Here is a 26,839-nt window from a genome sequence, read left to right on the forward strand (position 1 = left end):
CCTGGCGGCGGGGCGTCCCCGGGGCGGCCCCGGGGAGGGCAGAGCTGCCGCTGCCCTGCACCTTCGGGCAAGGGCAGGAGGAGCGGGGAGCTTCCGCGGGGCAGCCCGTAGGGACCGGGCCGGTGCGGGCGGTGCCCCTGCTGGCGGAGGCGGCTGCCGAGTTTGTCCATTTTTTCCCTGTGTCACAGAATCACGGAATGGTAAGGTTAGAAGGGACCACAGTGGGTCATCTGGTCAAACTTCCCTGCTCAAGTAGAGTCATCTTAGAGCACAGGATTGTGGCCAGACGGTTCTTGAATGTCTCCAGCGAGACATTCTCTCTGGGCAACTTGTTCCAGTTCTCGGTCACCTGCACAGTAGAGTTCTTCCTCAGCCTAACTCTCTCAGCCTTTACTCGTAAGGGAAATACTCAAGTCCCTTGATCACCTTTGTAGCTCTCCACTGGATCGGCTCCAGGAGCTCCGTGTCTCTCTTCTTCTGAGGGGCCCAGAACTGAACACATGCCGCAGGAAGGTGTGTTTTGGGAAAGCAGCGCACAAAGGCACAGGCGTGCACCCCGGTCAAGGCTGGGAAAATAACACTGAATTTTGAAGGAATGTGGCTTTTTACAAAAGTGGCGGGTGCGCCGCTAAAGGACACCGCAGGTCCCAGGATGCAAGAAGCGCCTCGGAATGCCGGGCTGCCTCCCACCCGCCTCGGGAAGAGGCCCTGCTCCGAGCGACGACGCAAACAGCGACAGAAGAAAGACACAAGACATGTTTTCCCCTGTAACAGCCCGAGGAGCACCAGCCGCGGCTCTGGGCTCACTGAAGTCTGAAGTGCCGACACGGCCTGGTCAGCGCAGATTCCGCGGAGCCCGGCGCTCCAGCAGCTCCTGCCGGTGCTCCAGCACGTCCCGAGCCCGCGACACCAGCTCAGCCCGGCGCGGCAGAAGCTACACCTCGAAACGGGCGGCAGACTTTCAGCATCCCCGCCCCGGGGCGGGTCTCGCCAGCCCCTCCCCAGCGCGGCCCCGCCCGTCGCCGCCGCTTCTCCAGCTCCCGCCCGCCTCCTGCGTCCCGCGGCCATGGCGGAGCTGGAGCTGGGGCAGCACTGCGGGGTGCCCGACTGCCGCCAGCTCGGTGAGGGAGAACACGGCGGAGGCGGGGGTGGTGAGCCGGGGCGGTGCGGGGGTTGTGTGGTGGTTTCTCCCCGCTCGGGGAGTCCTCCGTGCTGCTGCAGCCCTGCGCGGCCCAGTGCCAGGGTCTGCCGTCTCGGCTGTATCCCTGGGTGGTTAATCCCCTGCTTTCCCGGTCCTCCTCCGTGCTTGCCTTCGGTGATCTCAGAAAGTGTCGCTGAAAATGTAATCTTTCAGAAGGAGGCAGCAAAACCCCCTGTACCGAAAGCTTTCTGATGGGACCACTCGGTCTTAGGGATGAAGTGACTGAGATCGTCGTGAGCTCTGTAATCCAGTTGCATGGTGGTCCCTTAACATCAAATCTGAAGGATGGAGACGCAGAGTAATGGGCTAGAGTAGAGGGCATTTGCTGCCATTGGTGATGTGGTTGAATTCAGCGAACAACAAAGTGATTTTATCTCTAAGAACTAATGCGGTAGGCAGGGGGGGTGTACATACGTGCAATTTAAATTACAAGGATGGTATGTATGCTATGATATGAAGGCTAGAGAAGAAGGGGCAGGATCATCATGCCTTGTCAAATGAAGAAGATGCTATCCCTTTCAAAGAACCATCTCCACCAGTTGGCAACCTGTAAAATAAAAATGTAAATTGTCCTATGTCAGAAAATAGTATTCTAAGTGGTCTCACAATAAATTACATTTTTAAAATAACTGGTAAGTTTGATGGCTAGCCAAATGTTCCAGTGTCAAAGTTTGATATTTTAAAAAAATTTAATTTAAAGCCTAATTCCAACTTCTGGAATGTATGTAAGTATAATTTACCTACTCATCTGTTTTTTTGTTCTACTGATTAGGGGAGTTAACAGTGTAACTGTCACAAAAGACACTTTCAGGTAAAGCATATGCAATTGCTAAATATCCTTGTAAAGATACCTACCCTATGATATAGATAAGCAAAAGTTAATCATGGGGAAATTAACCTAGAAACTACTAGCAAAACAAAAATCGTGTTGTCTAACTGAAAACAAATCTCTTTGTTTCAGATTTTCTCCCCTTTATATGTGATGGCTGTTCAGGTGTCTTTTGGTAAGTTCGAGTACCTCAAATTGTAAGGAACCTATAAGAATCAACAAGTCCAACTCCCTGCTCCACACAGGACTAAAACTAAACCAGTGTCATTCATACACTCCTTGAACTCCGATAGGTTTGGTGCTGTCACCACTTCCCTGGGGTGCCTGTTCCAGTGCCCAACCACCCTCTCGGTGAAAAACCTTTTCCTCATGTTCAGCCTGAACTTCCCATGATGTAGCTTCTCTCCATGTTGGTACTGGTCACCAGAGGAGCTCAGCACCTTCTGCTCTGCTGCCCTTCTTGAGGAATCTGTAGGCTGCGATGAGGTCACCCTCAGTCTGGTCTTTTCCAAGGTGAACAAACCAAGTGACCTCAGTTTTCCTCCTAAGTCTGGCCCTTGAGGCCTTTCACCATCTTGGTCACTCTCTAAACACACTCTAATAGTCTGACATCCTTCCCATATTGTGGCACCCAGAACTGCCCACGGTACTTGTGTGAGGCCACACCAGTGCACTGTACAGTTGGGATAGTCGCCTCCCTCAGCCATCTAGCAATGCTGTGCTTGGTGTTCCTCAGAACATGGTTGGCCCTTTTGGCTGCCAGGGCACATTGTTGGCTCATATTCAACTTGCCATCGACCCAAACCCAGAGATCTCTTTCTGCAGGACTGCTTTCCAGCCTCTCGTCCCCCAGTTTGTATGTATAACCAGGATTACCTCATCCCAGGTGAAGAATCCTCACCTTGCTCTTGTTAAATTTCATACAGTTGGTGACTGCCCAGGTCTCTAGTTTATCCAGAATCTGTCTATAAGACTTCACCCTCCAGGGCTCCACAGCTACTCCTAGTTTAGTGTTGTTGGCAAACTTAACATGTGTCCAGATCATTTATAAAAAATTAAAGAGCACTGGCCCTAAAATTGAGCTCTGGGGAACTGTGCTGGTGACTGGCTGCCAGCCTGATGCAATTGCATTTATTATAACTCTTTGAACCCAAACCATCAGCCACCCATTGTATTATGGACTTGCCTAACTGTGTGTGGGATGTTTTGTCCAGAAAGACCCTGTGAGAGACAGTGTCAAAAGCTTTGCTGAAATGCAAAACACCACATCTATGGGCTTCCCAAGGTCAACTCGATGAGTAGCCTTGTCATAAAAGGAGGTGGTTGGGTATTTTTAGTTCCAGAAAAAGATTTGGAGTTTCTTCCAAGGTTGAAATTGGGGCCTGCACTTTGATTTACACTTCAGATAGGCAGAGGGCAACTGAGTTAAACTCAGGTAGACTGAGGGCAGATTTCACTTCTAAAACGTCATAAGCCCTCAAGGGATTTCTGCTGCTGTGGATGGTGATTGAAAATCCATTAAAATGGACAAACTCGAGTTCCTTTGAGCTGAATTCTTAAGCATACTAATGTCTTTATTCTCTTGAAGTGGCTTGCTTTCTTGAGGCATAAGTTCCAAGAGCTAAACGTTTTACAAACTGAGGAAGAGTATGATCAGTCAGTCATGCAAGACGTGAAATGCAGAGGTTAGAACAAACTTTGTAGAAGATTCATTATCTAATTAAAGTGTTGCCATGATAAAAGTAGTCAGATCACTCTTTAAATAGTTGAATGTTTTCACATATGGTTTTCTTTTCCTGAAATGTCTCTTCTTTTTCCATAAAGCCTTCAGCACAGGAGCCGAGATGCTCATGGATGTTCTGAGGTAATCTAATAATATATGACCTGCCTTAAAATTAGCTGTGTGTTTTCAGACTAGATGAATACATATATAAGTATGCATTATTTAACTGTGAATGTGAAAAGCTTAAAAAAAATTAATCTACTCTTTTTCTGCCTCTCAGAAGTAAATTGAGTGTGAGTAGAATGATGGTTCTATTTCTAACTCAGAGCTAAACATAACCAGGACAAAAGTAGGAGAATAGACTTGAGAGCTAGGGCAGTTCTTTGGGAAGGGTGTGTGGGGACTTGTATCTGTAGTATCTGTTTCTTTACACAAAATATTTTGTACTAATGCCTAGGTGAATATAAGAAACAATTCTGTGAAACCTGATCAGCACAGGTCTTATCCGTGCTCCTACAAGGACTGCAATGGAAAGGAGCTTTTGCCAGTTTTATGTCCCTACTGTGGAAAACATTTTTGTCTAAGGTGTGTGGAACAAGGTGTTTAAACATCAATACTCATTCATTAGTGCATGGAAAAGGTATTAAAAGTTTTATGCTGTTGTTTACAGACATCGCCATCAATCAGACCATGAATGTGAAAAGCTGGACACGCCAAAACCTCGAATGGCTGCTACCCAGCAGCTAGTTAAACATATTATAGGCAAGTACAGCAGGATATGTATTCTGCAGTTTTCTTCAGAAGAGTATTTGAACTTCTGACCTCCTTTGAAGGGGTCAGGTTCAACCAAATAAAAAAAAGATAGGGATTCCTTGGTTAAATAGCCCTAAACTCATGTCACATGTAATACTGTTCATCTATGCTGAGACAAGGCAACTGTATGAAGAGAATTTTTAAAGATTAAATAGGGCTTAAGTTTCTTTCAGAAGTATTATCTTGTTCTTATTCTACAAATACTATATACTATATACTGTACCTAGTCATTATTATTTACATATTGATTCATGTGCAAATAATGCAATTGCTTTGGGTGTGCATGCCAATCTGTTAGGATTATACCTACACAACCAAAATGGCAAAAGAAAAAAATTGACTCTATAATGTTATATTTTGCAGATTTTAAACAAGTTCTAGGATGGGAAAGAGAATAAACAAAACTGCCCAACTGGACAGTGAGATTTTGTAGAATGGAGGACCTGAAGCTGTTGTCACATGAATGCTGTGCTGGCCACAGCTTGTTGAAATTTTTGAATTTATATCTATTTGGCTTTTGCAGCCTGTCTGTACATCATGATAATGTTCATCTACTTTTCAGTGTAAAGGAGTTCTGCTAGAACTGTAACAATTCCAAATATTCTTGAATAGAAGTATCTGGTAGATGACCTTGGGAGGACATGAAGGGACATGAAAGGGATGGGAACCTTGGAGATGCAATGAGGCCCAACAGGCTAATTCTAAGATATGTTCAGGAAAGAGTCTGAATCATCACACTAACAGGAATAATATTGTTCTCAGATTCTAAAAAAAGTGAGGAAGCAAAAAGCAAAAAACGCAAAGGAGCAAAAAACAGTGAGACTGCAGCAAAAGTGGCATTAATGAAACTGAAAATGCATGCATGTGGGGACAAGTCCTTGCCTCAGGTCAGTGATGTTTGTTTTCAATAATTGAATTCTCAAAGGAAATGGAAAACTTTCTAAATTTATTGATCTTCATCTAGTTCCCTCATTTTGGTTTTAGATTTGATTTTTAAATCCTACAGTCACTTATATATGTTTCAGCCTGGTCCCCAAAAGCAATCTGACTAGTCTTATGTGTGTTATAAGATGTCTGTGTGGAGTTTGGGTCAAATTTTTTTATTTTATAGTAGAAATGTATTGTCCTGCTACATGGCTGTCACCCAACACTGTGGGGACAGACAGGTTCTTTTCCTTGGCAGAATGATGACAGCACTAAGTTGCATTAAAACTTTATCATTTTAGCAGAATTTGATGATCATCAGAATTTTATTATTAGAGTAGAACATGATTTTTAGAATCACTGTAACACAGTTTTGTAGGTAGCATAGCACAGAATTGTATAGCACATCTTAGCTGCTTGTGGTTCCTAATCACCTGGACCCTCTGCAGATTGGGTCATTGGGTCAAATCTTAATACTTGGCTTGCTATTTTAATATTTGAGTGATCGTCTAGACTGGAAACATGTAATTGCTTGGTTTTCCCACCCAGACTGAATTTATATGTTGGGGCATTTGCAGTGCACCATGCGTTCTTAGAAGTTTGAGTTTGATAATTTGGAGGGTTGGGGAGTCAGTACTCCAACTTAGGTTGGTACCAAGGTGTTTCAGGAGCAGGTTCAGCTACCCATCCAGAATTAGCACCTGAAGATTCAGGGTGTTACACAATTTGTATGTGTAAAAAACCCATTTGAGAAATGAACTTCATAAACTGAATGACATGATTATCATCTTGTTCTTGAAACGGAGAGGAAGGAGGAACAAATAAGGTCAGTAAAGTACAGTGGGTATTGTGTTATCTTTTTACAGCTGAGGGTTCTATGAAGGTGAAGTCATGATTCCTTGGGCACACTCCAGGTTTGTTCAGGCTAAAGAATCTGACCAAGTATCATTCATTACCTAAAACATTAAAAAATTTCTCATTCTTGGGAACTATCCAAACCTCAGTGAAAGTTAAAGGGAGTCTGCATTTAGGAAGTTTTCCATGTGCTGTTTACTCAAGGAGTTAGTAAAGTGACAGATATTTTAACCATCATAGGGTAGTTAATAAGAACTTTGTTACCCTGAGAAAAACGATGGGGTGACAGGGGGAAGTTTAGGCATTTTATTGGTTAAAGAGCAAGAAAATGAGCTTGTTCTACCAGGCATCTGGTGGGTATCTGCTTATTTAAGCATCAAACAGATTTAAGTAGGACTTCATTTTCCTCTATGTGAACTTTACCCTAGAGCTCATTTTAGTAAACCTTTCCACTTCTCAACTGCACCATTATTTTGAGGTCTGTAGGACAGGTGGAACTGGACCCAGACAACTCCATCGTATTCACACCATTCCTGGATTTTTAAATTTTTTTTCATGAATGCCATTATTAAATTGCACAGCAGAGGGCATGGGAGTGTCAGCAAACCATAGATCAAATCCTGCCAGAGTGGTAAAACCATCAGCTTTCCAGCAAGAAAAACTTCATTATTTTAACGCCACTAAGGATGTAACACCACCCTTGGGTGTTCATGGGGGAAGTCCAACATAATCAATTTGCCAAGTGGACCAGAGGACTTATTTACTGCCCACAATCCATTTCGTCCCCCAAAAAGGTGACCTCCCATCTGGGGCCTTAGCATTGTTTCTCCATCAGATGTTTCAGTAGCCCAGTTGGTGTTGCTCTGAATCCAGCCCACAGAATATCCATACCAAACTTATTTAGGTTTCCTGGTTGCATTTGCTATTTTGGGGGGACAGAGGGAGACAAAAGTAAGTTCTAATTTTACCTTAACAATTGAATAAAAAGCTCCATTTATTCAAGTTACTAATATTTTCTGATGTTTCAGTGGGATAGCTCCAGGACAGGATTCTGCTTTAATAGTGAATAGTTGTGCTCCACTATCCATGAAGAAATCAGTCTTTATTGTTTACTATGGCCTAAAGGATGGGACTCAGTCCTCAAGTGGCAGAGAGTAGGGCCACTTGTACCTCCGCCAGTCTGATCCCTTTGCCTAGCTTTCCTGATATTGCTCTCTAATAGGAGAGATAAGTCAGGATATCTTTGTGATTTAAAGGGGTTTCCATTTATGGAAGGGGTACTAGATAGAGATGTGGGTAGTTTTTCCTCCTTTTCTCCTTCCTTCACTAGCAACTGTAATTTTTCGGTAGATAAACCATGAAGCCTTTACTTTCTTTGATTCTTGCAGTTTTCCACAGATTCCTTATTGCTTTTCACTATCAAGGTCAGTCACACCTGGTGTTCAAGTATTTTCACTTGCCAAGATTATGCTGGGTTTAGAAACACCTTGGTTCTTTCATCAGGGGTTTAGATCTGTACTTATGCATCCTCTTAAAACAACTGTACTTAAATTGCTTTTTCACCACATTGCTATGTTGGAGCACACCAAGTTTAAGCCTCTTATACTGGTTTTTAGAATACTGAAAACATTCTATATGATGGTATTATTATTAGGGTTTATCCTAGTAGAGTATATGTCATAACATCAGAGAATCATAGAATGCTTTGGGTTGGAAGGGACTTTAAAGATCATCTAGCTCCAACCCACTGCCATGGGCAGGGACACCTTCCACTGTGTCACCATCCAGGGCCCCATCCAATGCAGCCTTAAACACTTCCAGATACCCTGGAATTCCAGATACACTGGAATTTAATTATCAAAAAAAAAAAAAAGCAGCAACAGCTATTTGATTGCTGAGTCTTCTTATGAATTTCTTTCTTTATACTTGTTTAGAAACCACATAACTGTTTAGGAAGATGTCATAATACAAAGACCTGCTGGTAGCATTCTTCACTAGTAGTACCACTGTAATAAATGTGGGCTAGCAGGAAAGTGAGTAATTTCAAATATTGTGGAACATAATTTTAAAAACCACTCTCAATTTATATAAGAAAAATTTAAAGTTCCTTCCTAATTCTAAAGTCAGTAAACTAAATAGTGTACCACAAATTACTGTATGATAATTTCTCTTACCAGCAATTTTTTCATTTGGATATTAATTGTTTAATCATCTAGAATAGCAATAATTCTAACACTGATAAATTAAGCATGTTAACCTTTAGCACCTCTCTATTTACATTGCTTCCTAGACTCCTTTTAGCCTTTTTCTGCCCAGATTGTTCTATTTTGATGACAGATTTTTTAAATATGAGGTTTCTGGAATGCCTGTTAGGCATATTAGTTCTCTCATCACTATGTAGAGAGGACTGACACATTTTTCTTAGAGGTGCACAGCAAAAGGACAGGAGCAATGGGCACAGGCTGCAATGTGTGTGAAATTCCAATTAAGGTATTAGGAAGAAAAACCACACGGTGAGGATGGTCAGACTTTGGAACAAGCTGTTCTGAAAATTTGTGGAATCTACATTTTGGGATGTTCACAACTTGATTGAATCTGACTTGGAGCAACCTCTTACCAACCTTTTTAGTCAAGTCCAGCTTTAAATTTCCCCCTGATCTGAGCATGATTTTGGACCATGTGACACCAGAGCATCCTTCCTGACCTTTCTTATTCTATGTTGAGGAAAATCCTCCTATCTTAGAAATATCATTTCCTTGGTCTCTTTGTTTAGATTAGCTTTTTGCCAATGATTGCTTCTTTTGATGTCGGACCTGATGAGTGTTATCCCTCTGGAGACTGACCAGCTCAAAACAGGAGGGCCATGCTGCAAAACTGTTAATCATTGTGTCCCTGATTAATCAGTATTTTCTTGAATATGACAGAGAAATTCCGGGAAGCATATCCTGTAGTTACAGGGATGCAACAGTAGAATGAACTGCTTTGGGAATTAAGTTCCTGTGAACTGTGGGAAACTATTTTATCATCCTTAGAACTGGAGGACGAACTAGGAATGTGCTGAGGCACAGGTAGCAGTTGATTGATGTTAGCATGTGTCCATAATAGGAGGGCTGTTGTGTTGGCTGTTCTACAAGTTCTGGTCATTTACATTTGAGCAAGATTCAGGTCCTGCTTCCTTTGCCCCTTTGTAATATTAATGGATGTTGAAGATTTTCTCAAGCACACTCAAATTTTGAGGAAAATACACAGGTTGAAATTCAGACTCAGCTTTATGAACATAGCTAAGGTAGTTCCATATGTTTCTAGGGAAGGCATAAATAAAAACTTTAAAAAGAGACTTCTGTCTTGTTTGATAGTGTCTGATTTGTCTTCAGCAAGGGCAGTCCTACCTGATGAATGTAGCAGTCGTGCTTGCTCTATGTCTTCTCTTGAAATAAACCTGAAGAAGAGATTGTCCCAGTCCTGTTGAAAATCTCTCTCTCATAGGTTACTCTTGAAATTTCTTAAACAAATATTTCAGTCTAGGAGGAAGAGTGTTTAGTACGTAAAAGGAGGAAAACCAGGTAAAGGATTAGCTATGACCGGATTCTTGTTCAGGGAATTTGCATTCCAATTTGAGACACTGTACTGCTGCCAAAAGCCAGTACTGCTGATTTAAACTCACCTTTTTCTCCCCAGGGCAGACACCTTCTCCTGTCTGTCTGTATATAACAGAGTAGCTGTGGGACTCATGGCAAAAGATGTTCTCTTCACCGTTTAGACTTGCAGTCCATCATATATGTGCCTGCAGTGGGAGAGGGTTGGATTTGATGATCTCAGTCTCTCAGTCATTTATATTCTGCAGTAAAATGGTCCTGATGGAATAGAACAAGTTTCAGTTGGTAATTTTGGGGCTGAAGTTTAAGCTTTTTACTGAAAAACTATTAGATGTGTATGACTGGAATTACGTGTTTCTTCTGTGAATAATTTTGTTTTATTTTTCATGTTTTTCTAGGCAGAAAGAATTTACTTTCAAGTATTTTTACCAAAGGGGAACAAAGAGAAAAGCAAACCTATGTTCTTTTGCAGTAAGTGGAGTGTTGGCAAAGTAGTAGATTTTGCAGCTTCCTTAGCAAGCCTTAAAAATGACAACAACAAATCAACATCCCAGGTAAATCGGTAGTAACTAATATTTTCCAGGTTATTGCATTTTGATTTTAGTTTTCTTTAGCCTTTTTTCTCTCCTCCACCCCATGTCTTTCCTCTCGGATAGGCAAATCTTGATGTTAATTTCTGTGCTATTTGTCTTACAGAAATTGAGATTATGCCATACTGTCTCTGGAGAAGCCTTGCCATTTGAACATACACTGGAAACGTGGCTGTCTGATAAAGACTGTCCACTGTACAATGGAGGAAATATAATTCTGGAGTATCTTGATAATGATGTTCTATTTATAGAAGATACAGAGTCATACTTTAGTTAGTAAATTATCACCAAAAAAAATAAGATTTTTCAGAAGCATTCTATTTTAGCAAGTCCAGTTTTCTTTTAAAATCACTGGTATGCCAAAATCTCTCCTCAGTTTTAAAGACACAGTTCCCATCAATTTCCAAGTTGCTTGACTGACAGAAGATCAAAGTCCTGAAAGGAAAATTAGTTATTATAATAATTAATATTACAGATATTTACATTCTAGAATAACTTCTTCCTCTATTGAGCTGTAAAATATCAAGAATGTGTTCTTCATTTTTATATTTATTTTTTATAAATGGTGGGGACAGTATGTATTAATAAATAATGGAAATGTAAACTTGCAGTGTACCAGTTCTTTGAAGGAAAGAAACACATTACACTATTGCAGCATCTTTTCTATGTCTACGAGAACAGATTTCATTGAGTTTGGAAACCAGGACTGTCCATATGCCAGGTCCACACTTTCTTCTCCTAATAGGTTAAAGACGTTTAGAAGGAAAGCTTTCTGAAGCAAGAGTAAATCCACACAGATGTCTTCCTTGTGTTTGCAAATCTCATTGTGTGATTAGGTGGGGGATAAAAAGAGAACTTGAAATTATTCTTCTCTAATTCCTGTGTAAAAGAGGAATAAATATGGTCAGAGAGAAAGAAATATCATTTAACTAGAAGTGTAGCATTTAACAGCTTGGAATATCATCTGGGCACTTCCAACCGTGGGTAAATCCTCTTCAGCAGTCAGCAAGGTGATTTACCAAGTTTTAAAGTGGTTATTTACAGTGATTGTAAATAAAGAAGTTACACCTCTGGGTGAATAAGAATGACTTATACAATTAGTGACCCCCTCAGTTGTTGGTGTCCTGTTTGTTGGTCATTAAGAAGGTAGTTCATAATATCAGTAGTTGATGTACTCCAGATCTTGGATCTCTTTCAAAGCTGGATTGAAAATTCAAAGTGAACATAGGAAGTAAAAACCATGAGATCATTTTTATCACAGTCACAGCTGTTTTGAATTGCTGAAACACAAAACCACATAATGTGGCACACAAATAGTAGGGCCAACACTCTTCTAACTGTATATACATCTTCCTGATGTATAACCAAGGAGCCTTGCTTTATCTTTCTGAACAGACCTGTTACAACATAAACTTGTCCTCCGGTGGCCTTGAGCCTATCTCTGTTTAAAGTAGAGGACTAGAACCCTTTCAAGACTAATCCTTCCAATTTGCTTTCACCTGTTTACAACTATTCTGTCAAAATTCTCCAAGAAAATGACAGTGGATGAACAGATGTGAACAGAGCAGTGGAAAGCACAAGCCTAAGCTTTATTTGCAAAGCTGTAGTGTATTTCTGCTGCTCTGTGGGGCTGTGCAGAGTGGAAGAACTACTGAAGCAAACCTATTCATCGGATACTAAAGAGGCTTAGCAAGATTTTCAGCTGCAGCATGGAAGGTGTGATCCATTGCTACTGAAATGACCTAGTGGCTTGTGATTAGAGCACAGTATTCAGACCAAGGGGGAGAAATCTCTGTCTTCCGCAGCCTGACTCACTGCTAGATCAGCGTGACTCACCTTTAAATGGGTTTGAAAAGGGAAGAGCTATCTTTCTTTTTCAGACAATGGGGCACTTTCTTTCAGGTGACTATCTTCGTGTGCTATTCTCAGGTTTGTAAGGATGTTCCAGCTTCTACATGCACCATGACTGAATGTACTCAGTGACACCTGGAGGTGTAGCTGGGCCACAGGGAGATGAATGTCTACATTGTTCAAAAATGTCAATATGATGCATCCCAAGGACATTCTCCTGCCACTGCAGGACATACACAGAAGTGGGGAAAAATTCTATGAAGAGGGCAGGGGACATAAGGTTAAGGAATACTGGTAGTCCTGTGAAAAATGGAGTTTCAGTTCGGAGAGCTCACATGAGGCGGAGAGATGTACGACTCAGACATGCAGGTGGAGATGGACAATTCACCACAGTCACTTGGGCATTCACCAAATTTGGATTTGGTAGTTGGGCTCATTCAGTTACCACATTCACTAACTGAGAAAAAGTGTCCAGGTTTTCCTCCAGTATGTGCTTGCCTAAAGGGAAACAATGTCCACGTTGGATTGTCGTTCATTATACCAGTTTGAAGAGAAACAGACATGTATGACATACCCATTCTAGGCACAGCTGCAATTAAAAAAAATCACAATGTAAGGGGAGTCTCCCTGGCATCTTTTTCAAAGCTACTCTCCCCACTGGTAGAACAGTAATGTGGTCTTTGAACATTCAGCTGGCTGTAAAGTGTTGTAGTTTTCATTACTACCAAGCAATAGTTCCTTCGTAACAATTTAGGAATATCTGTAGGATTATTATGTATTGATTTGACTTGCATAAAAACCCAAAAAGATCTCAGTAAGCATGTCACTGTTAGTTGTTTCTCATTTTGCTTTATGGTACTCTTTACTGTAGTTTTAACATGACTTGGGAATTGATAAATTATTTTACTGGATGTGGTATGAATGTCACAAAAAGGAAGATGTTTTTGGTTTCCCTCAAGGAAAGGTTTTCAGTGGCTGGATATTTTTGAAATGTTTGTTTCCTGGCAGCAGAAATTATAGGAGCATTTCTCTGGCCTGTCTCTCCTGCTGTTATCTTCCTTTCCAGTACAAGAGGAACAGTTCCTTTTTCTCTTGTTATTTCTTTTCCTCCCTTTCCTCTGCAATTTTCCATTCATCTTTCTTTGCATTTAGGCTGCTGTGGTATGGAATATGCAATAAGAGGCCAACCATCATTGTGGGACCAGTGATTTGGGGAAGAGCCCTAAACAGCACTTGCTCCCCCCCCCGTTGTTACACAAGCAAGTGGAAAATGCTGCTACACAACAGGGCCATTTTTTTTTTCAGCAGAAAATCTTCATTCTCTGCTTACACCCTTTCTCCTGCCCCTGATTTTTCTGCCTTAGCAGTTGAAGGCAAAATACTTGAAATAACATTTGTTTTGGATAAAGGGAAGATAGACTTGGGATACAGCAAATAAATCTTTGGGGAGACCTCAAAGGTTTTACCAGGATGGTTGCTTTCATCAATCGCCAGTAATTGCTAAGAGCTAGCAGCCTGTAATGACAATACTAACATGGCAAGTCACAGTTGATAAGACTCCAAAAAGTTTTCACATTCATCTTATTCCAGGAATGTGTCTGGGATTGTACATAGAAGCTAATTCCACTTAGTTTTCAGAAACTGAGAAGCAAAACCAAATTAAGCTAGTCTGACAGGTAAATAATTGAGGAGAGGTGAAAACTCTACCCTAAACAATTATACTAGGAACAAAAGCAGAAACTTTCCCAGAGCTTTGGTATCTTACCTAGGCTAGGATTGCTCACATTTTACCTGTTTAGACTCTAGCATATCTTTACTTAGCATATATAATTTTTTGGTTTTTTTCTACAGCTTATTATCTTAGCACATTTTCATAGGGAAAGTTCAACAACTGTATTTGAAAAAAATTATAAAACACTTTGGAGGAGACATTTGAAACTGCTGTTAATTTTACAGGCCTGTGTTTAGAATGTGCTGAATTGTTTCACTTCAAAGTTAATAAATAAAATGTTAAACTCACTTCTAGTAGTTACAAAGAAAATGTATGCAAAGTTGCTTAAACGAGAAGAGGAATTTGTCAAAAGAAATACCTAATGATTTTATAATAAACATTATTTCAGCCAAACTACTAAAATAGGTCAATATTAAGCTTTTTGGTTGTTCTGTCTGTATAATAATTTTAGAGAATGCACAAGGTCAAGGCTTTGCAAACTTGCTTCTGGTAGCAGCTCCCAGCCTTGTTCCAGTTCAAACACTGCTACAAAGTTGCCTGGCATAAATTTGTAATATACAGAACATAGTTTGGAAACAACAGTTTTGTTGTATTTAATACTAAGAGCTCAATTCTGCTCGGATATGAGAGCCATTAGATCAGCTGGGCAATGCTGTAGTAAACGAGAAACAATATATCACACTAAGAAAGCAGGAAGTAATCTCTCGTACTTTTAGCGTTTTCCATTTCTGTGTCTGCTTTGGAAAAGTATGTGCTCTGGAGTGTGATCAGTCTGAAGACTTTTTATCAATAGATCACCTCTGTTCATCTTGTTTATCAGGTGTCAATTGAAAATACATCTCCTTGCAGCTCAGTTCTCCTCATAGTAGCCTCTTACATGAAATACAAAATTTTGTTTCGGCTGGAATGGTAACTGTGGTTTGGATTAGGGAAATTCTTTTACTTATCAGGCATTCCTGTTTACTTCTGATTTTAGGATCAATGCAGAATTTGAAATCTCCTGTAAAACCCTTCCTGTAATGTTAAGTATACTATTAACAATGTCAAAGAAGCCATTTTCCATAATACTTGTGCAGTCCTATATAGGTTGTACTGAGGCATGTTTGGCAGCTTCCCTCAATAAAACCCAACTCTGAAACAAAGTGCCTCTTTCAACTGGCTGCATGCTATTAATACAACCTCGTAAAGAATGACTTCCAAAATAATTAGTAAAAACATAATTTATCATCTCCGTAGTTCTTCAGTGAGTACGCATCCTTTAAAAAGCAGGCTTATATCACTATTCCTGTTTATGAGAAGGGAAGGAGGAAAAGTGGAATGGCACAGTGACTTGTGTGACACAAGAGCATTGCCGGCAGTGGATACTGTATCTTCGCCGATGTGGAAAGCACCTATCTGTGGGTTGGATTGCCATTAGGGACATAGGGTAAGACTGTGTCTTTTGGCGATGTAGATATTTTACGATTATTTTAAGCATAAAGCAAACTACAACCCTTGTCCACAACCATAAAGCAAACTACAACCCTGCTGTTTACAGCAGACCATTGTTTTACATATGACAGTAAGTGACATCACTTGCAATTTGTGAAGACAACTCCTCAGTGTTTTGCTTTGATTACCGACAATAGGGTCAAAACACCACAAGTAAAAAAAAAAAAAAGAAAGTGGTATCAGTCAGGCTTGGAAAGGAAAGCTTCAGGCTTGGAAAGGAAAGCTTTTTTCCTCTATATGATTTTAATTAATCTTAGAAATGCACCAGTTGAACTGTAAATTATTTTCAAAAATCTTTGAACCCTGTGAACTCACCCTCCGAGAGGATGTTGAGGCACTGGAACAGTTTGTCCAGAGAAGTTGTGGATGCCCCACCCCTGGAATTGTCCAAGGCCAGGTTGGATGGGACTTTGAGCAACCTGGTCTAGTGGAAGATGTCCCTGCCCGCGGCAGGGGGGTTGCTTATGATCTTTAGAGCCCCTTCCAACCCAAACCACTCTGATCCCATGATAAACTCCAATCGCGTGCCCCATGGGAGAGCATTTACGGTTATCTCCACGCCGCCGCGTCCAATTATTAACAAGAAGTCGACATCACAGGCTAATTTCAACACTTTCACTGTGCATTTTGACAGCGCTGCCGCCGAAGCAGCCGGCCGCCCGACCTCACACGCAGGCGCGGCGCCGCGCCGGGCGGCGCGGAGTAGGAGGCGGTCCCGCGGGGCCCGTCCCGGCCGCCTGCGCTGCGCGGGAGCGGAGACGGCCGGAGGGGTGGGAGTCCCGGCTCCTGCTGCGGCCTGCGGCTCCCGGCTCCGGCTGCCGGCCCGCCCGCGCCGCCATTTCGTCCGGCCGTGAAGGGGCGCGCCGTCCGGACATCGCTTCGGGACGGGCGCAGCCCGCAGGACCGCACAGCCCCGGAGCGTGGCGGGGCGTGCTCGCCGGGTGTTTCCTCGATCGCTAGGCTGTATCTCAGCAAGAAACTTGGATTTTGTAAAGAAAAAAAAAATCAAAAAAATAACCATAATAATTTTGGCGTTAATCTTTCCTTTTGCTAGGCTGTTTACCTCAGAAAAGATGGCAGATCCCTGGCAAGAATGTATGGATTATGCAGTTGGTTTAGCAAGGAAAGCTGGGGAGGTATGTATTAACTCTTTATAAATATTAGCATTATTTATTGAGTCTAGTATGTATGTAGGTTTTTGAAGGAGGTTGATGTAGAAATTTCTTCTAAAGAGTGTTTTGTCGAAAACATAAATTAGCAGAATCATTCATGATGTACAAGTGCAAAATTAGAGTTTTTTATGTTTGCAACTTGTTTAATTTAAGAAAACAACTTTGCAGTTTTCTGATTAAAGACTTAAGAGTAACTTTTGTTCCTTAAATCTGATTTAAAAAGTAAAATAAAATTCAGAATCGTGGTAAACAAAGATCGTGTCAATTTTCCACCTTAAACTGCTCCTGTCTTCCTTATTTTACCACTTGAAAGCTGATGACAGTCTTTCTTGTGAATGTCTCCATCAGCTTTATGCAGTGGCCTCTTGTTGGGAGACAATACCATACTGTGTTCTCTGGTCCCTGGAAGTGTCCAAGGCCAGGTTGGATGGAGCTCTGAGCAGTCTGGTCTAGTGGAAGGTGCCCCTGTCCGTGGCAGGGGGGTTGGAACTAGATGGTCTTTAAGGTCCCTTCCAACACAGGCCATTCTATGATTTTGTGTATCTCTTCATGAAGACTGCTTGCAGTATACGTCCCTTGCAGTGACGGTACTTTGCCCATTTGCGATCTAAGATGCCCTGGAACAAGAAAGAGTTTGTACATCTTGGCAGAGCCTCAGCACGAGTGGTTACCAAATGTTCAGTTCTTAGTAATTCTGGTTGGTACATTTGAATGCTGTGGCAGCCAGGCAAGATGGTACATGTGCTAATTCTGTCCCCTGGAGCTGCAGAATCTGCAGAAAATTGTCTGTGCAATGACCTCATTAAAACCTTCCCTCAGAAAATCTTTCTGAGTTATAGTAAAAAAAATCTGGGGGCTGTGAGGCATGGATTCTTGCTTAAGCTGATTCTGATAGTTTTAAGATCATAAATGCAGAGTGTGGCTAAAAATAGCTGACTTGAGCTCAGTATTAGGTGTTTATTCAACTCTGGTATTTAAATTTATAAATCTAAAACTTGTCCTAACAAAATGGACCCTGGTTTCATGTACCAGTGGATCTTCCTGGATCTTAGATTTAAGGTCATGTAAAACTTTGTGCTGATAGGGACTGGAGATGCAAGGCTAAGTCCTAGCTCCTGCAGTTAAATCCAGATTTTGTCACTGCTTGCTTTTGTGTTTTGTATGTGCAGTATAGAAAATAACTGTAAAAATTATGCTCAAATTTTTTGGGAAAACTAATATTTTCCATACTGTTAGTGGAGAAAGATTTTTATTTTGGTTTTTTTTTTTTTAACAGATAATCCGTGGAGCACTCAAAGAAGAAATATCTATTATGACTAAAAGTTCACCGGTGGATTTGGTGACAGAAACTGATCAAAAAGTAGAAAACTTCATTATTTCTTTGGTAAAAGAAAAGTATCCATCTCACAGGTACGGCGTCTTATGAGTACGCTTTTGACAGAAGGGGAGGGGTGACTGGAAGAAGAAAATTGAAAGTTTATGATTTTGCCTGGTAAAATTTCATTACAATTGGCATGCTGTAAAGTTGTACCATTCAGTAAATACCTTCGATAAAATTAAGTGGTTTAGAGTAGTAGTAGGTTGAGGTTTTGCCCAGGGCTGTAGTAACAAAACAAGGTGTCTGCAGGTCTACTGCCATGAGCTCAGTCTTGCTCCAGACTTAATGCTGAAAGTCAGTTCCAGTTGAGGCAGCTGTAAGTAACTTCTTGGTTAGTTGTGTTGGAGAATCAAAGGTGGCCCCAGGATACTCAGAACCCACGTTTCTTGTCTGCTGTTGAAACTAGTGTGCCTTTGCTGTCTGTGTTGGATGGGGCCCATGGAACTGAGTGTGCCTTTAGCAAATCTCATACAGTTCGGGAACATTAAACATCTCTAAAAGAAGGCAGGATCTTCTGATTCTGCATAACTGAAAGTCTGTCATACAAAATACTGATTTTCTACATTGCTCTTCTCTTCCACCCTTCCCCCCCCCCCCGAAAAATTTATTCTTGAAGGATGAATTACAGGTATTTCACTTACATGGTCTTTCTTTCCTATTTTGACATAATGGCTCAAGGTTAGTACTGTTTCCTTAAAGTAGGTTTGCTATTTTTTTCTTTCATTTTCTTGGAGATTTTGTTATTGTAGCTATATATGTGGAATGTAGGAAATATATGTAGAACTGGAACAGCTGAAGTTATGCAAAAGTTCAGTAACGTAACCAAACTACTGTAAGCATACAGACCTGTGGAATGACCTTGAAATAACCTTGATAAGCATTTTAGAATATTTTAGCTGCTTTTTATTTTAGATAATTGGTGTCACATTAGTCATAACGGTGTTAAACTTCTCTTTCTAATGAATTACTCATCCACCTAAATAATTACTCAGTCTCTCATCTCTTTGGGAAGATCTGCTGCTTTTTGGAAACATGCTGTTCCTTTCTGATTAGTCATCTTCACTTCTGTAGTTAATCATAAAACTCTCAATCAATATTAAAGAGACCTTATTTGTTTCCTCTCGTTTTACATATTTGTGGAGGAAAGCATGTGTTTGGTGCAAGCTTCTCATGGGTTGAGTAACGTGTGATAAATTGTAACAACATGGAAAAGGCGTAGAAGAGAATTCCACCCACTTCATCCTAATAATTTTGCATTTCAGAACTAATCTTTTATGGGCAGCAAAAGTGTGAAATTTCATTTCCTGTGGCATTGTGCCTGTGTGTCCCTTGGGTTTAGTACTATGTTTGACCATGCACTCCACAGTCTTCTTCAGCAGCTCTTGTTTGGATTTCCTCCCTTCACCATGTTACTGTTTTGTAATGCTTGTAAAACTAAACATCACTGTTTTGAATGCTAAATTCCAGTAATGTATATTGAAACACAAAATTCTTTGTGCTTATCTTTGACATCACAAATATCAATGCAAGCTTGGTTGGATGTGGTTGGTGCTTTTCAGATAAATAGTGTATTTCTCATCTTTTTTTCATATGATCACTGAATTTTAGTGTCAAGGACAGTGTTGTAATTCAGACTTTTTAATCAATTTCTTTCTGTCTTTTAAATGTATTTGCTACTTCAGCTTTATTGGGGAAGAATCTGTTGCAGCTGGAGAGGGCAGCATTCTGACAGATAACCCCACATGGATTATAGACCCTATTGATGGAACTACCAACTTCGTACACAGGTCCACCTTTCATTTTTTTTTCTGTTAGCAACCTCAACTGATTACTCTCTTTCTTTCTCCAGTTCCATGAAAGTAAGGTTGTTTTTAACTTTTAAATTGCTTTTAAAGAGATACTATGAACTTGTTAATAGTTACAGATTGCTGTTTGCATTTATTGAGAGCTCTTGGGCAGTTTTTATAAGCATTTTAGTATTTCTGTAAGTGTCTTAATAGTCTCACTCTGTAACCAACACCAGTTGTTCCATGAGACGCCTGTTCTATATAGGTGGGGTCAGCAGTCTTGCCACAGATGCCAAAGAGAGGTGTGCAGATTTCAACAGTAAAGGTCAGGACTCAGAATTAGGAGTTGCAGCATCTTCAGGGAGGCAATAAGAGCTCCAAGTGATGATTTCTAAGAAATTTTAAATCCATTGAGATCTAAGAGCCTCTACTGTAAGAGAGAGCAGAATACCACCAGTAACTGTCAGTGGTGTTTTATACTAGGGTGGGGAGGGGACTTTCAGTGTAATGCTGGCAGCCTGTTCCTTATAGGAGTAGTCTTTGAAACAAGATGGATTTTGACCCTAGTGAGCTTTTGAGTTTACTTGATTCTAGTTTTCAAATGACTGCTGTTATGTGCCCCATGGCTTTTAAACAGCTGCTGACTCCTGCTAAATAGCTTGTTCAAAAAGCACTAAGAAAATAATCCATTTTACTGGATTTTCAGGCTTAAAAGTCTATATTATTTGCAGATAGTAATAAAAGCAAATGTTTGAAACTTAGACTGAGATGCAGCCCACCATATCCTATATATTCCCACTGTCTGTACTCTTCCTGCATTCTCTGATATCTCACTTTTGATGGAGAAAGGGGAGGTGGGGGGAGAGGTAACTTGCTTTTGGAACCATTTTGGCCAGCTTGTTCCTTCTGAGAAAGGTCAGTAGCACAGAGGCTTGTTTGTATTCTGTGGCTGTAAAACAACAGTCCCTGAGCTAGTAACAGCTGTGACAGGGATAGTTTCAGTGGGTGGAAAAGTCTGTGCTTTAAATGGTAATTAGTGGTGTTGGGTCTTATTTTCAACTAAACTGTGCAAATTCCAGAAAACTGTTTTCTTTACAGTCCTAGTTTCTTTTTGAAGTATAGATTACGTTTAACTTTTACATATTAAGAGTAAGCGTTGTAATTGAAGAAGTGTAGTATCTCACTATAAATTAGTGAAATGTTTTGTTTTGTAGGTTTCCATTTGTGGCAGTTTCAATTGGCTTTGTTGTAAACAAAAAGGTATACTTTTTTTACTTAATATCTAATCAAACCCAAATTAATTGCTTGTTGCTAGTTACAACTAAATTCTGTGATTTCACAGTAAATAGGAAGGAAGGGGAAAAAAAACCTCAAGGTATTTTTATTTTTTCTTGCAGATGGAGTTTGGAATTGTGTATAGTTGTATAGAAGACAAGATGTATACTGCCAGAAAAGGAAAAGGTGCATTTTGCAATGGTCAGAAACTTCAAGTATCAGGCCAAGAAGGTAAGCTGAACTGAGTAGCCTGTTTCTGGTAATTGCCAGATGGCAAATAAGACAGCAACAGTTTTGCACCTGAATATATTGCTGTTTCTTAGGTCATAGTTTTGTTTTGCAAGACTTTCTTTGCCCATGGGCTGTTTAGTTTTGAGAGACAGTTCTTATGTTCTCTTTGATACATATAACATGATCTGTGCAAAATCAGGACTCAGCAATTGAAGATTTTGTTCCCCAGATGTCTGTGTTGGGGCTTTGTTAGTTTGTGTCTTTGTTTTTAATTCCCTGCCTGTCTGTAATCTCTCTGTGAGTGTCTGTAACAAATCTGCCAAACAATTCAGCTTCTCGCAGGTGCTACCTAGTGGTTGAAGTCAGTAGCACTCTTCTATGCTTACAACCCATGTAAAGTAAAATCCACACTTCAAATGAGAGCTTTAAAGATCTCAGGATTGTGTTAATTTTTATAGCAATAGAATTTTATTTACTAACAGCACTGATTACTGTATATGCACATTTGAATGTATATGCACCAGATCATGCTTTGTGCCTTGTATTTTATTTTTTCCTGCCATTTTCCAAGTAAGAACAGATTTTTATATGTATAATATATGTAATATTTTATTAAGATACCTTTTATTCAGTCTTGCAAGAAAGCAATTAAGTAAACTCTGCTAGCTACTGTTATTATTTAAATTGTGCTGTTGGAAGATTGAGGTTTTGTTTCTTTTCCAGACATTACAAAATCCCTTTTAGTAACAGAATTGGGGTCAAATCGTGACCCAGAGACTATAAAAATAATTCTTTCTAACATGGAAAGACTTCTCAGTATTCCTATTCATGGGTAAGATACTTCCTATTTTTATATATATTTATACATAATGGCAGTGATTAATGTTGTAAATGTGATCATTTTTAGGAAGGATTAGTTGCATTACATTTGACATCTTAAATGTGAAACATAATTTAAATGTTTCTGTTTAGTAGCTTCTGCAGAGAAATTAGTTGTGTTTGACTTTCTCAAGTTGTAAGAGAAACAATATGTAAGAGAACCTAACAATCCGTATTGAGAAGCGAAGCATGTTTGGGTTTGTAGGACTACAAAGTACTGTATTTACAAGTTAAAAAATTGAAATATAATTTTGTGCCATTTTTCCTCCCTAGAAACACACAAAGAGTAAAACTTGGATGGAGCATTATTATATTTCTTAGTTTCCTTTCCTCATAGTAATGAAAATTTGGAGGGGGGTTTTATATATATCAGGAGACAGAAGTACATCTCCCTTTCATCTTTCAAAGCTGTAAATTTTTTTCTATTTGTCCAAGCACTTGGAATTGTCTATATACTGCTCTTATTTTGACTACATTCCCTGCTTCCTCTCCTCCAGAGAAACCAAAGCCTGCATCTCCACAAACCATTTTACAATTAAAGGAGGTTTCAGCAGATAGTTTTTTGTTACTCAACTGTATTCATGTTTCTGAACTAAAAGGGTTTGTAGTTTGATGCTGAGATTCTCGGGATTCACTTAACATGCAGATTTTCTTCTACCTCCAGAAGTCTTCCGATGTCATTAAAGAATAGATGCGAAGTTGTAAGTAGGGAACACATTTTAGGTGTGTCGTCAGCTCAGCTTTGGCATTTTATTTGTAAACAGTAATTTGAGATTGGAGTTGATTGAAGTTGGTTCTTGCAGTAACTCAGCTACTACCAGTTACAATTTAATGTACGTTCTACTGATAATTGAAATAACTGCAGTTATTTGTACAAGCCACACTCAGTAAGTGCATCCACATTTCCAAAAGAAACTGAAATATGTAACACAAGAGTTTGATGAAGTTATCCAGACAAAATTTATGCTGTTTAATTTATTTTTTGTGTTAACTGTTATAGGGTTTTATAAGTCAGGGATGTTTACTGAGCATCACCAGAGAACTGAAATAACTGGTTTTTCAGCTCTGAGTAGCGTATGCTCTACTTGAATTTTTGTATTCAAAGAGCAAAGTAGAATATCTGTTACTGTTTCATGTGTAGATTATCTTCCATAATATGTTTGAGGTTAAGAAATCATTTAAGATATGTTTAAAACAAAATTGACTAACAGAATTTGTAAATACAATTTCTGGAAATCTGCTATATTTGGAGAACTCTTCAAGCTGCTTAAAGAAATTCCCATTTCTTTACAAGTTTCACTGCAGCATTCTGTCACACTTTCTCTACGTCGGTTCACTTTGCATATGACACTTCTGTGTTCTCTGTGCAGTGTACACAGACATTGTAGCTTTTTTATAAACTGTTCTCAGTTAAAACAACAACTACATCTCCTTTAGGATTAGAGCTGTTGGTACAGCAGCTGTGAACATGTGCCTTGTGGCAACGGGTGGAGCTGATGCCTATTATGAGATGGGGATTCACTGCTGGGATATGGCAGGAGCTGGAATCATCATTACTGAAGCTGGTGGAGTGCTGCTGGATGTAACAGGTAGATACACGGGCCTGCACAATACTCTCTTGTCCTTTTAAATGGCTAATTGGGAGCAAAATATAGCTGAAACGAGAGGGCAAAGAGTTCTTTTCAATCCTCTTTTCAAGCTGCCACTACTGAACAGAGTTCCCATCCCATTAACAGACAAAGAGAGGGACAATTGTATGTTTTAAACTACAAGACAGCCTTTAATCCCTTGGCTGCACACATGGAAGAGTGAAAAAAGGTTGTACATATACGCTGAAGAGAATTTAAATGTAGCTCATACAAGACACCTATTGTGTTGAATGCATTTTTATCCAGAGTCAAAACTTGGTCCTAAATAATAATGTATAATTTACACTTGATTTTTTTTCAATACTTGTTTTCTTAGCAACTTTTAATTTTCTCTGTATATAAGCTGGTTTCTTTGTTTGCTTTGGTTTCTAGGTGGACCATTTGATTTGATGTCTCGAAGAATAATTGCAGCAAGTAGTCGAGCTATAGGAGAGAGAATAGCCAAAGCACTTCAAGTAATTCCTCTGAGAAGAGATGATGCAACTAACTGAATACCAAAGCTACACCTGAAATGTCATTACCTAATGTTGTCTCATATTCCCACGTGGTGCTTGTTCTACACCTTGAATAGATGGTAGTCTTTCAGTACTGGTGTGACTGCTAAGTAGAGCTTTGAGATTGGAACAACATTCTGAGTAAGCTTTAACTGTTGACTATTTTATGTAACATCACAATTAGATAAAAATCAAGAAAAAAAAGCAAATATATGCAACTAGTATTTTCAAGTTTTATACTACAATGAAGACGTAGCAAGAGACTCTTTGATGTATAGATAAATAAAGATCTCTAGTTCTGTGAGTGACAAAACAAAAAATCAGTCCTTACACCACAACCTCACATCTGATCTTGAACCCAAAAGATGAAGGCATTACTGTTTATCCAGTCTTTATCTGATCTTCAGTGTATCCATTTCCTTACTTGTTGCAGTTTTTTTAGAGGTAGTCCACACATTTCCGAATTTGTTAGTTGCATGTTGTTTTGGCTGCAGTTTAAAGGCTTTATTACTTACCTGTCATTGGTTTTGTAGGCATCATTCTCCCTTTCTTATGGTAGATAAACACAATCTTTCTTTAGCCTTGTACATGACCAGTACACTTGGAAATCTATTACAGTTGCAAAAGTAGGAGATATTGTGCCAGAAAATACGTGTATCTCACAGAAGTTCTGAGCACACCTATCACCAAATGTTCTTACTCTAAATGAAGATGAAGTATGATTTGCATTTTGTTAATTTTGCTTGAGTTTCTTCATGGATCAGTGTGTTTCAAAGTCTAAGGACTAATTAAATCCAAGAGAGTTTTCAATAACTCAGATGGCAAAAAAATAAGCCTATAGTCCATATTTTTTACATAATTATCTGTAAGTTAAAAAAACAGTGACCAACCAGGACCAGGTTTCTGTTGTGTTATAGAGTGTACAGACACAAAAGACACATAGCTAAACCTAAACTCTTTATAAATCTAAGAAATATTAGTGATTTAATTCTTGGTCTCAGTTGTTCCAAACTTTGAAAACTATACTGGTTCTTTGAATTTTTGTATTTAAGATTGTTAAAGGCATCAGTGCACTGTTCAAATAATTAATGCACTTTAATTTAAAGATGTAACTTAAAACGATTTTTAGACTTTTTTTTGTGTCAAAAAGTTGTCTCCTTGGTTGGTTAGTCAAGACACAGCAATGCTTTGGAAAACCTGACTTTTTGTACTGCTGTCCCACTTTTTATTTTGGAAATGGTGTACTCTATTGAAGTTTCAACAGATTGCTTATTATAAATTTCAGTCTTTTATGTCAGTTGATTTTCACAGATTTTGCAGAAGTACTTAATATGAAGTTGTATCTAACGCCAGATGATTATTGTTAATGAGGTCAGCCTACTGTTTAAAGGTCTTGTCAAAAAGCCAGACTTATATGAATTTTACTTTTTAAATTCCCATTGACAAGGAAATCTTTTGAGCATTTCACTGTAACTTTATTGCTGTAAACAATGTGGGATCATCATTATTTTTGAGAATTATGTCTTCTGTAACATTTCTGTGGCCTTTATATAACAAATTCTGCATAACTTTATCTGTGAAATGGAGACGTCTAAAAAAATACTTGAGATGGGAGAACATGTTAGAAATAAATACACTTTAGGAGCAGTGGCTTCTGGTGTGCTTCCTTTCTTAGCATTCATCAGACTGCAGTGCTGCGTCCCAAAAAGCTGGATTTGTGGGCCTCAAACTTCATCTCATTGGAACACTCTTTTCTTCTTGGCCTCTGATGTGCATAGATCATAAACAGTTGTGCCTTTGGATGTGGGGTTATGTGTATGCACCTGCAGTTGGGGTTTTGAGTGAATATTTCGACCCCTTCCAAGGAGATCGTGGTGCATTAATCATCTCCAACTTCAGACTCAAACTTTGTGGATTATCATGCCAGTTATTTGTTTTGGAGATCCATCCTTTTGGTTGAAGCGTGTAGCTTTCTCACTGTTAGCTTTCCTAATAATGTTATTGAGGGAAAATTTATATGAGTTTCTTATCTTGGCCCTTTCACTCTATTTGTGTTGGAGACCAGCCTGATTGGGGTTTTTTTACTCTAAATGGCAGTTTTTATCACTGTTTTCTTTTCAATTTCAGCCACCCTTTTAGGAGGATCAGAAATCCCAGTTTGCCACTTTGCTAAGTATTATCTTCTCAGATACCGCTTCATTTAATATAAATGCATTTTTCATCATGTGAAAGGACATTGAAATGTAATTATTTAACTTCAAAGGCATTTTGTTTCTGTGCCAGCCTGTAATTTTGACAAGTTTTTGTAGTAAAACAGAAGGCATGATTGCTGTGTAATCAAAATGCTTTTGAGAGTTTATGTATGAAGT

The 26,839-nt window shown here is 39.5% G+C and overlaps 2 protein-coding genes across 2 annotated transcripts; both read left to right on the forward strand.

Moving 5' to 3' along the window:
- Positions 1-1,053: 1,053 nt before the first annotated feature.
- ZFAND1 (zinc finger AN1-type containing 1) lies at positions 1,054-11,243 on the forward strand. The gene is made up of 8 exons (XM_018078972.2): positions 1,054-1,121; positions 2,163-2,205; positions 3,855-3,894; positions 4,211-4,338; positions 4,424-4,515; positions 5,329-5,453; positions 10,340-10,495; positions 10,638-11,243. Exons 1-8 carry the CDS (start codon positions 1,067-1,069, stop codon positions 10,806-10,808), a joined length of 810 nt encoding a protein of 269 aa, XP_017934461.1. The 5' UTR covers positions 1,054-1,066; the 3' UTR covers positions 10,809-11,243.
- A 5,215-nt stretch (positions 11,244-16,458) lies between these two features.
- IMPA1 (inositol monophosphatase 1) lies at positions 16,459-26,117 on the forward strand. The gene is made up of 8 exons (XM_018078981.2): positions 16,459-16,741; positions 18,054-18,187; positions 19,838-19,942; positions 21,157-21,202; positions 21,340-21,448; positions 22,172-22,280; positions 23,765-23,916; positions 24,349-26,117. Exons 1-8 carry the CDS (start codon positions 16,679-16,681, stop codon positions 24,465-24,467), a joined length of 837 nt encoding a protein of 278 aa, XP_017934470.1. The 5' UTR covers positions 16,459-16,678; the 3' UTR covers positions 24,468-26,117.
- Positions 26,118-26,839: the final 722 nt, after the last annotated feature.

The sequence above is a fragment of the Manacus vitellinus genome, unplaced genomic scaffold, assembly GCF_001715985.3.
Source record: "Manacus vitellinus isolate BGI_N305 unplaced genomic scaffold, ASM171598v3 scaffold_1_pilon, whole genome shotgun sequence".
In the NCBI taxonomy this organism is placed as follows: domain Eukaryota; kingdom Metazoa; phylum Chordata; class Aves; order Passeriformes; family Pipridae; genus Manacus; species Manacus vitellinus.

Bases quoted from the DNA above. Each gene is read 5' to 3' on its own strand.
- ZFAND1 (XM_018078972.2), top strand. From the start codon at position 1,067: ATGGCGGAGCTGGAGCTGGGGCAGCACTGCGGGGTGCCCGACTGCCGC. The intron at 4,516-5,328 runs GCAAGTACAGCA...TATTGTTCTCAG, and splicing joins GCTAGTTAAACATATTATAG to ATTCTAAAAAAAGTGAGGAA. The intron at 5,454-10,339 runs GTCAGTGATGTT...ATGTTTTTCTAG, and splicing joins GGGACAAGTCCTTGCCTCAG to GCAGAAAGAATTTACTTTCA.
- IMPA1 (XM_018078981.2), top strand. From the start codon at position 16,679: ATGGCAGATCCCTGGCAAGAATGTATGGATTATGCAGTTGGTTTAGCA. The intron at 16,742-18,053 runs GTATGTATTAAC...TTTTTTTAACAG, and splicing joins TAGCAAGGAAAGCTGGGGAG to ATAATCCGTGGAGCACTCAA. The intron at 21,449-22,171 runs GTAAGCTGAACT...TTTCTTTTCCAG, and splicing joins TCAAGTATCAGGCCAAGAAG to ACATTACAAAATCCCTTTTA.